The 12,642-nt window shown below is 35.9% G+C and overlaps 1 protein-coding gene across 3 annotated transcripts in view; it reads left to right on the top strand.

Annotated features, from left to right (window-relative positions):
• ATG2B (autophagy related 2B) overlaps positions 1–11,073 on the top strand; it is a 46,870-nt gene extending 35,797 nt beyond the window's left edge. For all 3 annotated transcript variants that reach the window (XM_017729048.1, XM_008629740.2, XM_017729049.1), the window contains exons 35-42: positions 597–675; positions 1,503–1,707; positions 2,654–2,723; positions 3,684–3,766; positions 4,244–4,365; positions 4,546–4,700; positions 5,659–5,808; positions 6,581–11,073. In XM_017729048.1, coding sequence (XP_017584537.1) covers positions 597–675; positions 1,503–1,707; positions 2,654–2,723; positions 3,684–3,766; positions 4,244–4,365; positions 4,546–4,700; positions 5,659–5,808; positions 6,581–6,811 — 1,095 coding nt within the window. In that variant the 3' untranslated portion in view covers positions 6,812–11,073. The remainder of the gene's footprint in view (positions 1–596; positions 676–1,502; positions 1,708–2,653; positions 2,724–3,683; positions 3,767–4,243; positions 4,366–4,545; positions 4,701–5,658; positions 5,809–6,580) is intronic.
• The last annotated feature ends 1,569 nt before the right edge of the window (positions 11,074–12,642 follow it).

Below are 12,642 nucleotides of genomic sequence, written 5' to 3'. Positions count from 1 at the left end.
TCATTCTTACCAGCTGGAAGTAAAAATGGAAAAAAAAGTCCAGGTGTCATCAATGATAGGATGAATAAGGCACCAGTGCGATGCATCTGTCCAAAAAAGAAACTGGGATGTAATACCTTTAAGACATCATTAAGACATTAATACCGTAGATATTAATGACTTTTAATGAAGCAGTGATGAGACTTGATTTGTAATTATTTGATTGACTTTGACGGTATTAGAGAAGAATATAAACTATACTTAAATACCTTCTACTGCAAATCAGGGAAAGGTTTATAGCCATTAAAACACCTGTGTTCTGGACCAGTCTCCAAAATGAGAGTAGAAATGACAAAAATAACCCTGAATTTTTAAGACAGAGCTAGACAGATCATGAAATCCTATTATATGGAGCAAGGTGCATTGGCCAAGAGGGTCTTCCTGGTTTCTGTCCTACATTTCTGTGTGGTTTGTGCATATGTTAAAGGTTCAAAAACAAAAAATATTTTTTGTTTCATATCTGCATAGAAATAGAGCTGGAATAGTAGGTAATGTTTTTAGAGAGTTGTGTCTTTGTATTTATTTTAACCTGATTGTATTTTCATTTTTGCCATTAGGATGCCTTGTTTTTCCTGAAGGACTTTTTCACTAGCCTTTCTACAGAAGTAGAACTCTTAGTTACTCCAGATCCTGAAGGTATATTTCTAAAAAAAACCTAACATAATAGTGCCACTTCCTTCTCCTTTAATTTTTGTATGTGTCTATAAATTCACATGTGAATCTTGTGTGTATAAAAACTTGTTTGGGGGTTTGAGCACTAACATTAATGACTGGTTCTTTAGAACACAGAAGCTTTAGGTATTTAAGCTTTTTATTTTATAAATGTGAACAAAGGTCTTCAACACCTGGAATCTTAATTCTATAGAAGGTTTAACCAAAATTGGAGCATATTTAATAAGAGCTTTTAAAAAAGTTGAGGACTGTGTATATGCTATTGGGAGTTATTAGTAGATAAAACAAATACATTGTGCTGCTTGTTTATAAACTTGAACTCTGTTAGACAACTTCAAGCTGTTAGACAAACATACTGTTTTATGCCAGAGGTATTAAATGATGTATGTATGCAGTTGAAGCAGTACTTCTAATCAATTATACTATGTGATGCAAAAGCAGTATATATTGGAAAGCACATTTCCGCTATTAACTATATTTGGGCATTTGTTAGAAGCTATACTTTGCCTATTTCTGTTGAGATGTCATGCTGAAATGCATAGGTGATGAAGCCCTGTGCAATACTGCCATTAGATCCAGATGCATTATTTATGCTGATGCACAAACCTCAACATAAGCTGCATGTAATAGCTTTTATTAATAACTAAGAGAATTTAAATATTGCCCTGCTAGTAATTCCTACTAATGAGCATTAGAACTTACTAAGGACACAGTAATTGTATAAATACAATCTTTCTGAAATCACTGTGAAAAATATGAGTCACTTAACTGTGTATAACTTCTTTTCTTAGTTAAAAAGTCTCCTGGTGCTGAAGTTACGTGTAGTTTGCCTAGGCATGTCAGCAGCCTTAAGGAACCAAGTCCAGTCATTTCTTTTTCATCACACAAGCAAGCAAATGAAAATGGCAGCATTGATTCTATGGATGTGGTTAATGGAGATGATGATCATTTCTCACAAGAAACGACATCATACAATGATCAGCCAGTATTTTTCAGGTAAACTTTTGTTACAAAATTTCAAGTGACACATAGCTGTTCTGCTGAATGTTTTCAGAAAGTGTGGTGATAAACTATCAGACCTTAGGGCAAGGTGCATTTTTTTGTTGTTGCTTATTGGCTGGTTGTGAAAGCATATATATTTGTTTCTATCACTGGAAGTTCACCAGTGATTTTTATTAACTTTTGCACACTACTGTGCACAAGGAAATAAAAATTAAATCTTCACCACATACAGAACCAGTAATGATATATTTTACAAATGCATAAAAAGAGCAGTGTTTGTACTCTTATGTCTAACTATAAATTAGATCTAATATAATCAGAGATGCAAGTATATAAAGGAAGAGCATATAAGGATGTCATGGAAGAGAGGTATGGAATTAAAATATCACAAGAGGAAGTCTAATGTAGCCCTGACTGAGAAGTGACTATGAAAATTGTAGCTTGTTATACAGAAGTTTTTTCATGTGCATTCAGATCATAAGTGCCTCTAACAATAGATGTGTGCTGTGGTACGCAGTGCAGAGCTAAATTGCATTAGCATGGCTGTGGTTCTATTTCACCACATACATTACCAACAGAATTTTTTATCAAGTTCCACTTGCAGGACTAAATTTTGCCCACAGAACCATCATTTTGTGGGTGTGTGTTTGAACATAGAGATGCTCACTTGCAGGATTAGTAGCACATTTGCAGGACTGTTAAATTTATTAGAAATGCTAATCTGAACTAGATGTGAATAAACCAAGAAAAGCTGAATTTGCCACTGTATTTTGTAAATTTATTCTGAAGTACTAACACAGTAACTAAAGAATTTATGGTTTACAAAAAAAGGTGTGACATCTTATTCCAGGAGGATGGGGAGCCATGAGTTTCTCTTTGGAAGAATAATTTTATTTCCTTTTCATGTTTCTCACTATAATATTTTCTTTGTATGTCCCAGAGAATTTCGCTTTACCTCAGAAGTTCCAATACGTCTCGATTACCATGGCAAGCATGTGTCAATGGATCAGGTGTGTGTATAATGCTGATGCTCTAGAACAAAAATTTGATGTTGCTTGTTTTGCTTTCCCCTCCCTGCTCCCCATTATTTGAGGTATATTTTTATGGTCACTACTCATTAAAGATGTGATAATGATAAAATCTAGAACACTTTTTTTCCCCTTTAGTTTCAGTAAAGCTTTGCTTCACTTTTAATTGGAAAATTTGGGCATGGATCCCCCACATATGATTAACTCAGGCTGGAACTTGATTGTCACATTTATGAGCTTAGTGATTGGCTTGAAATCATAGCATAGAGCTGCAGTGCCCCTCAAAGTATGACACCACTGATGCCAGAATCGTGCATTTTATTTTACTTTTTCTTCATTAATGCCAGAATAAAATATTGTTGTTTGTTGTCCTTGTTTGCTTTCCTTGCAGTCTAGTAACATATGGGCGTCTGTGGCAATGGCAGAATCTATTACAGATGAAAAAAATGTTCATGGTTCTTGTTAAGATATGCATTCTTTATCACACTGAGTTTAGAAGCAGACATCAAAAAATCCTGTTTGCACAACAAGAGTTGTACTTTGTCATGGGAAATCAGTAAGAAAATATGGGAAAGTGAAAGCAGCAACTTCTTGAATTTGCCTGGCTATCAGAAGTCAAAACATGAAATATGGTAGCTTTAGAATGACTGGAACACACTAAAGCCAGAGCTATGTTTGCATAATTTATTACAGCTTATTATTTCTGAAGAAGCCCTCTTGTATCCAGATGTTTTTCTTGCAGTGGCAGGTTAAGCCAAGTTTCCTTTTTTGCAAGTTTCCGTATGACATGATTCATAGCATTGTAACAAATAGCATTTGGGGAGACTGGGGGAGAATGTTTAGACAGAATACCTGTGAGTAAGAGTTGAGATGATGAAATTATTTCTCACAGGTTGTATGGGTTGAGTAAATTTATGTGATAACGAAATATTTCACTTACAGGGAACACTAGCTGGGATTCTTATTGGGCTTGCTCAGTTGAACTGCTCAGAATTAAAGCTGAAGAGGCTTTGTTACAGACACGGGTAAGTTTATCAGAATGTAGATCAACATTGCTATTGCAAATTGAACAAGTTTATGGGGAATAACTGAGCATTGCAAATGCAAAGCAAATTTTCTGTTAAGATGCCCGTCTAAAATCCAAAATGCTTTTTGACCATACAAATATTTCTTGATTCTAGGGTTTTTTGAAATACATATATAATTGAAGAAGAACTTCTAATTCAGAACAGAATTTAATGTATGTGCTAGTCTTGGTGATCAACTCTTAATTTTAGTTTTATATTCACTTCCTATGGAACTGGATGTGATTATACAGTTTTGAGTTTGTTTTATGAAGCATGCATTTGAAATGTTTGGCTTAGCCAACAGCAGCAAAAGATGACACTTGAAAAAGCTTTCCTTTTGTTTAAATGGCATCTTTTACTTTGATGAATAATAAATGTATATATTTTATTAGGAATTGTCTGTTTTAAAAAAATTAATAATTCTATTTACTTTAGTTTATTAGGTGTGGATAAATTGTTCTCCTATGCCATCAGTGAATGGCTTAACGATATAAAGAAAAACCAGCTACCGGGAATTTTGGGAGGAGTAGGGCCTATGCATTCACTTGTGCAGTTAGGTAAGTTAATTCTTGCTTCTATTCAGCTACATATGAATGTGTTTCTTTAAAAACCAAACAACACCTCTCCCCCTCAAAAAACCACCACATACCATGTTGACTCTTGTTTTCACTTCCTTTCAAGGCATTCTGCTTATCTAAGAGAACATTCTGACTCTGGTGTTATGCCTTCATTTTCAGTGCAAGGTCTGAAAGACCTGGTGTGGTTGCCAATAGAGCAGTACCGCAAGGATGGTCGTATTGTCAGAGGCTTTCAAAGAGGAGCAGCTTCCTTTGGTACTTCCACTGCGATGGCAGCACTGGAGCTAACAAACAGAATGGTTCAGACTATACAGGTAAAGCATATTACTCCTGAAGTTAGATGTAAAATGAGAGGTGTGACCAGTAAGTGCTCTAGGTTAAGCTAATATCTTAATGCTGTAGATTTAAGTTAGGAAGCATTAAAAAAAAAAAAAAAAAAAAAAAAAATAAGGACAGCTGTATAAATCGGAGAGCAGAGACTGGGTAGAGCTTGCACCAGTCTGTGAGGTGAGAACTATGGCATCAAATACAATGGTTAGAAAATTGTGTTAAAATACTTCTGAAGACCCAAGGTGCTGCTTGTTTCTTAATATATTTAATATATTATAATGTACAATTTAATACAAAAATGTTCAGCCTCACTAAAAAAATCACTGATATTGAGAAAGATGAGTTCTTTGTGCATGTGTATTACCCAGTAGTAGATTCTTACCTTTTTTTAAAACACCCAAGCAAGTATTTTTTCTGTAGATCTACACAAAGTCTATAGAGCTTCCTGGATTTAACCCTAAGGTAATCTTGGATTAAAGTGTTAATAATTTATGTTTCTTAATATAAAATATATGGAAATATAATGAAAATACACTTTTACCACCTAATCTTGCAAAAATAGTATATGCGCCTAAGCTTGAACATATATAGTCAAAAAACCAGTGATATTAATCACAGGTGGGATTATATGTGTGCTCGTGTGTTTGTAAGAAATACCATTGATCAAATGTTCAGTTTCTCTCTTGAGCATTTTATTCAGTTTAGAGGATGCCTTTGAAGAGACAACAAAACCAAACCTACAACATTCATTCTTTCATTATGGAATTAATGTATAGTTAGAGCTGCACATTCCAGAAGTTCTTGGACAAAACCTTAATCTGATGCAAATGAACATTATTTGTGGAATAAGAATTCTTTATTTCAATGACATCACCCTATTAGTAGCTTAAATTTGTGGTTGGGTGCTATAACAGGTGTTTTGCATTTGCTCCTCATGTGCAGGCAGCTGCAGAAACTGCTTATGACATGGTATCACCAGGGCCTACCTTTACTGAAGCGAAAAAGATCAAACGGTTCCCTCGCCATCGCTTGGCTCATCAGCCGGTCGACCTGCGGGAGGGTGTAGCCAAAGCGTACAGTGTTGTGAAAGAGGTGAGTGCAGAAGCAATTGTTGGGAACCAAAATTAAGAATTATTTCCTAAAACAGCGAATAAAATAACAGATGTTAGTTTAGGCTGGCCAAACGGAGGAGGAGATTTCAGCTTTGAACAAGACTTCATCAATAATCATAAACTAACAGAAATCTGGAATGGATAAAGCAGAAAAAAGCTAAGATGTCATGCAGATGAGTGTGAACAGGACTTGAGTGCTTTTCCATTGGGATGGTTTACAATTATTCTGAGCCACTTGATTTCCTGTGCTGTGTCATCCATCCTTCCCTTCCCTTTCTGCTTGACCACCTTTGCAGTTACTGTTAATTCTGAGGGAGGTAGTGTTTAAGCATAGTGCAGGATTTAAGAGAAGTGAAACCTTCCTCTACTATGACAGTGTATTTTAAATTAGAATGCTGACCTGATTTTATTGTATTTTGTGTTTTACTTTGTTGGTTGCACCTTATGTAGTGTCTATGAAGTAAGGTGTCAACTGAGTTTTTCAATAGTTCACAGTACCCCGCAGCTTCTTCCCTTATGTGCAAGATGTGTCACCAGAAGTTGCCTGAAATATTTGCATCTGTAAGTTCATAGGAGTGTTATTTTAAGCCTCATTAGAAGAACTAAATCATATTTATATCAGTATTGATTTAGTACAGTTATAATACAAATCTCCAAGGAGAAAAATGCTGTGCAGTTTAAAATTTCCCCTAAAACTAGAAGAGGATGCTTTTTCTTTTTCGGTGTAACTGATTTCCTTTATTTTCTGAAAGGGGATTACGGACACAGCCCAAACCATCTATGAGACTGCTGCTCGTGAGCATGAGAACAGAGGAGTCACTGGAGCAGTAGGAGGAGTCCTCCGCCAAATTCCACCAACTGTGGTGAAACCTTTCATCGTTGCAACAGAGGCAACCTCAAACGTTCTGGGTGGAATGAGAAACCAGATCAGGCCAGATGTGCGTCAAGAAGAGTCTCAGAAATGGCGCCTTGGGGAGGATTGAGGTTGTAAATCTGGCTCAGCAGGCAGGTAGCAAGGCTGGAAATGAAGAAGAATGTCCTGTTGGCAGCTTTAGATGGAGCTCACTTTGTTTTGTCATGTTCATCTCAGGAACAAATGAGGTTTTCCAACTGTTATTAGCAAAACATCCAACCAAAAAAGATTTATGAAGTGAAAAGCAAATTGGTACGTGCTTATACTGTGTGTTACCAATACATTTGGTAGATAGTGCCAAACATAGTGAAGCATGCGCTGCCAACTCAGAGACATGCTTGCTCTGTTCCATTTACCATATTTTTCTTGGTAGATTTGACATCTGAAGCAGTAGCCTGTACGGTGAAGCTAAGTGGACTTAAAAGAGGTTTTCTGACCATAGTCAAAGAACTGTCTTCAGTAAAGGGCTCTGCAGATGTTCTTCACTGACTAGAGGATAAAAGCTTTCATTGTGGACATGAGACATGAGGCTGTCTAATATGGAAGCAGATAAGATAATATTGTTTAGTGGTCATAAGCATCGCTTTTAGCGTGGCACTTACAGCAAGGACAAGCTTGATAACCATTCAGGGTTTAGATTCAGTGTCAATACACCTACAGAGAGAATTTGTTCCTAAATATTAAATACCTACTTTTGTGGGTTTTTGAAGAACCTGAATGTTACAGAAATGTTCTGTTGTGTTGCACTTTAAAGGATATGGCCTGTATATTGTGCTTTTTTTATAGTGTGAATAAAATGTAATGTGCATTATCCTTTATGTGGTTTAGAATCTTACACAAATTATTGAAAAGAGCATCATTTGATGATGATCCTACAGAAAAGTGTCTTAAATTTATTTAAACTCATTATATGTAAAAACATTTTTGTCTACTGTTACACTAATTACAATGCTAAAAATGCCTACTCTTCAGGAAAACAATTAATTATAATTGTTGCCAACAGTTCTTTGTAAGAATGAAAAATCATAAGTAAAAACGTTATTTCATAATTTCATAGTTAAAAGGCTATACAGACTTTATTTCAGTAATCTGCTTTTATTTAAAGTTCATATTGTTGCAAAGTTGCTGCTCTCACAAGGTATTCTTAATTTAGGTTGTGTGTCATCATAATTTGACAGTGAGTATTTGGGGTCCTTTAGTTGCAACTGGGAATGGGTGAGAGGTTTTAAAAAAAGGACAGCAAAACTTCAAAAATCAAAGTTGGTACTGACATTATTTACTGTTTAGTAGGTGACCAGGGTCTCCACAGAGCTTTATTAAGCACCTGACATTGCACCATTTTGGGGCAGTTAAAAGTCTTGGCGATAGATGTGCAATAATGAACTTCTTCTGTCTTGTATTAGCAAAAACTGGAGAATAAAAAGTAAAGATTCTTTTGAATAGAAAAATACTCCTTTTGAATTTCAGTAGATTAAACTTTGAATGACTAGCCAGTAAGTAAGTTTGTCATACTTCTGTGCTAGTCATAAGTGGAAATCCTGCCCATATGCCATGTGGAAAATCCCCACTGAAAGGGGGACATCAGATACTATTGATCAGATACCAGTCTCAAAGGGTCATGAGGAAGTATTTTCCCTCCCTTTGTTTAGCACCTGCCACTAGCAGAAACTTTGCTGATGGGCCTTACAGGACAAACAGGAGTGTATGAAGGAAAATAATCGCTGCTTGTTATGCTACTGCATGCTTGTTCATGATACTACAATAGCTATTCCTGAACACCAAAGAATCTGGCTCAGCAGTAAATGATTTGAAAATGTCCTCTCTGTTGGGAAGACTTCTGCAGTCTGCTTTATTATTTTTCAGAAAACAAAGCTCCAGGTAAAAACAAATTGCTGTATAGGGTGACAGGTAATATTATAAAGTTTTGTTTCAATTCATTGGAATCGTTGAAGTCGTGGTACACTCTGAAGACCTGGTTATTTCAGTTAAATGACTTGCTGCAAGCAGGAGAAGATGCTTTTTAGAGCAAAAATACCTGCAGATTTAATAACATAAAATATTTTTTGATGTACAAGTACTTGCTGTAGTGCATACTTCTGTTCAGTAATTAGAGAGCTCTGCTTTAGTGAGAGCTCAAAGCATGAGCATTTTGCACAGGAATGAGTTTCATGTTTGCAGTGTGGCACCTCCTGAATGCCTTCTCAAGAAGTGGTGGTGAATCAATGCAAGTAAGTAGCAATGCATCTTTTTCATTGGCAATTACTATACTAGTAATTAGCTAGTACTAGTAAATAGCTAATCCAGTTCATCCACTTAATTAGAGTACACTGCAGTAGCATAAATCTACATATTTTCTTCCTTTCAGACACTGTTTAAAAGGAGTGGTGGCATTTCAGTGTTCTTTTCTTTTTCAATTCTGTCAAGATCTGATTGTACAGCAAGGCAATTAGAATATATTTTTATATGAGGGCATGATGTCAAGGTAAAACATTTTTATAGCGTGTCTCTCATTGTCAGCAATACAGATTGTACAAATTTATTAAACTTCACTTTTCACTATGTAAACCCTCTCATTTACTGCTTGCACTTTATTGAGCCTTTTCAGTGAAACTGATTCTAAATTTTTTTCAACATTTTATTTTGGAAATAGTTTTTTAATTTTTGGGTGTATATTCTGCATTGTTGCAGTGTTTGAAATGTTTAAAAAAAACCAAAAAAAATCACAAAACTTAGCAAACTAGTCTTTACATTAAGACCAGTTTGCAGAATGTGTCTTGTAGGGCATGGCTTGTGTTTTAAATCAAAAAGTGTCATGTATGAGAAGGGATTCATCAAATGCTCTGCTCAATACTGTAAGGGTTTTCAAGCACTTAAAAAAATACACAAGATGACATTTGACTCTGGACATATTTCCTGGAAAGGTAAGCTTATGGATAACATTACTGTATTCTCCATTAGCACAAGGAGATTGGCAAAAATACTGTTGTACTTGAATTTTCCACTGAAATTAGTTGCTATAGATATGGGCAGTTTTCATATTTGTAGAGGCTGTAAACTGGCATCGACTATGTTTAATTCTCTCCAAATACTCTAACGGTACTAGTGCTATTCCTGTTACTTAGCCCAACGCCATCCTAATAGAACTGTCATCCTGGGTTTTCTTAAATATCCAGGCGTTTCAAATAATACATTGATGAGTGCCTCGGAAATACCTGAAAAAAAGTCAGCCCTCTTTTGTAAAACAAACAAACCATTCTTGCTAAGAATCTTAGCAGTGACTGAGAGCAGCAAATCAACACATCCATGCAAAGGCAGCTTCCATTTTCTTCCCACTGTCTCTTCTAAATCCTGCAGATTTTTAGCAGTGCAGTGTACCCTGTGTGTACTTGCCTAATGGTCAGCATTGTCAGTGACTCACTGGATAATCCCCCGTGAGTTCATCTGTGCTTAAGGGACGTGACTGCTTCTGTTTGCTCACTAAGTGGTTGATTGTGAACATCCATTGCTTGCTTTCATTTACTGTTCCTTAATTGAGTTGCCAAGAAAGGTTTCTTAATAAACCAAAAAGCTGTTCAATGGTTATGAGCAAGACACTCACCAAACATGATCCATACACCTGCAAATGTGATACTGATTTTCCTTTAAATATTGAAATGTATGCATTTTGTAAAACAATGAAATCCAAGAATTTGTTTAGAGTAGATAAATACTTCTAAATCTTTTAAATACCTGAAATGCCCCTGCAATATAAGTCAGAAAATGTGTGGGTATGTATGTCAGTTTGGATCCTAGTGTGTACAGTTCTTCAGTCTCCAGGCCTCATGATTTAAGCTTCTGACAACTGTTTTAAGTTGCTCTACATGCTGAATCTTGTTTACAATTAAATATTAGATACTTACAAGTCAAATACATAAATACAAACCATGCATTTGTACTGGATTTCTTAATTGTAAGGTAGCTCAGACAGACACACAGCAATTTGTGTATATGTTTATGTATATTTTTTACATTTTTGCACTTACGGTAGTTTTGTGGTATTGTTTGTATATAGTTTGCTAGTGTAAAGAATATAATGTCATGAAATAGAAACCACTGTTGAAGGGAATTGACTATTTCAACTTGAGTTATTTTGCTTAAAGTTCTTGTCCCCTCAGTATGTCCTTGAGAATTATTTTTAACCATAATTTGTATGGCACTAAAAGTATATATTTTACCGTATTAAAATGCTGAAAGGCCTGAGTGCAAATAGGTTGTCTGTTAAATACATTTAATGGAAAATCCCCCCACAAATTTGTAACAATACAAAAATAAATATCTTAATTTGTTCCTTGAGTTGGTTTTCTCTACCTGTGAATATAACCGACACAGAAAACAGTCTCCCAAAGTATCAGAATTAACTGTTAAAGCTAAGAGTTGTACCTCAAAAAAAATTACACTGACTAAAAAAGAGAAAGTTTTAAAATTGCATGGAGGTCAAGAGGTAGGAAATTAATTAAGCTGGCTGATATAACCTGAAACCACTTCTGTTGTGCATCAGCAAATCTCTCTACCTAAATGATCAGATGTTGTGTCCCCCAGAGGCCTGTTGCTGCATTTAGTTACTAAGAATGTATTTCTTATCTCTGCATTTAGCGGAGACTTTTAAAGCTTTATTAGCTTCCCAACCCTGTGAAGAATGCAAAATAATTACCTTCAGGATGCTTCTCTGATGCCCATATGTGTTTAGTTACAAGCATCTGAAAAGAGATCTTAGAATTCTGAGTACTGGTCAGTATTAAGTGCTGGTGCCAGTGCCAGATCCCAGAAGAATGTGACAGGTGTAAACAATTTTCTCCTGTGTTTTGTAATGATGTTATAATTTGGGGGATGAGGGGTGGTCACTGTATAAGGCTGGATAAATATTCTGTCAAACAGCAACCCTTCATTTAAGAAGGAAGCTGACTCCCAGCCTGTGTAGCTCCTCTTCCCCCAACCCCTTTTTTTTTTTGCAAGACCTCATAGTGGATTAAAGGAAAGTATCCAAGTTCTTTATCTCTTTGCAATACTAGGGCATACCAGGGATAATCTTCATGTGTCCAGTTTAGTCCCCAGATGAGCAGAGGAGACTAACACTCCACTGATGACACTCCAGCTAACTGAGAATTTATGGAAAGTCACCAGTAAGTCATACTGACCCAGAGCAACATGAGCTGGTATCCTTAATGTCTATCCCTAATTGAGGATGACCCAGGCACAAGTGTTCCTTTTTTTTCCCCCTGTTAGTAATTTTTATTAGCATCCTTTGAAATGTGATATTAAATAGAGGGGTATTTTGTGCCAATTCATATTTCTATGAAATAGTATCTTAAACCATCTCTATTATCAGAGATTATAAAAGTAATAAAGCTGCCTTTTTGTGACAGATAACTGAGGTTTCAGAGCTGTTTCATTCTGAAGCAGAGTGATTATATGAAAGCAGAACTTACTGAAGGGCAACAGTGAAGTATTCATGGCCCCACAGGCAAGGAAGCAGTTCGAGCTTCTTAGGTGTTTGTCATGAGGATCTGTGAGATATCTGTAGTGCAATTCTGTTTTCAGGCTTTTATTTGTGTGTGTAATTATTTGCTCTGTTGTTGATTTCTGTCTTTATTAAGAGCATGGGTGTTAAATTTGGCTCTTGTAAGTTGAAGACTGGAAGGAAGCCTCCAAGGAGGAAAAAAGATGTGAAACCATTAGAGCAGGAGGAAGCTTACTTCAGTTTTGGAGATATGGCACAGACCTCAACAAGATGGAGCTTGGTCCACTGTAGCTCATGAGCACAAAGATAAAATAAATATGAGCTGTTTCCATTAGAAACCTTTATCTTGCACCTTTAGACTTCAACACTTGGTTGTTGTTAGGTACTGAGGATTTGTTGGTGGC

The sequence above is a fragment of the Corvus brachyrhynchos genome, unplaced genomic scaffold (genome assembly GCF_000691975.1).
Source record: "Corvus brachyrhynchos isolate BGI_N302 unplaced genomic scaffold, ASM69197v1 scaffold1, whole genome shotgun sequence".
NCBI lineage: Eukaryota > Metazoa > Chordata > Aves > Passeriformes > Corvidae > Corvus > Corvus brachyrhynchos.
This window is presented reverse-complemented; position numbering and strand designations above follow the sequence as displayed.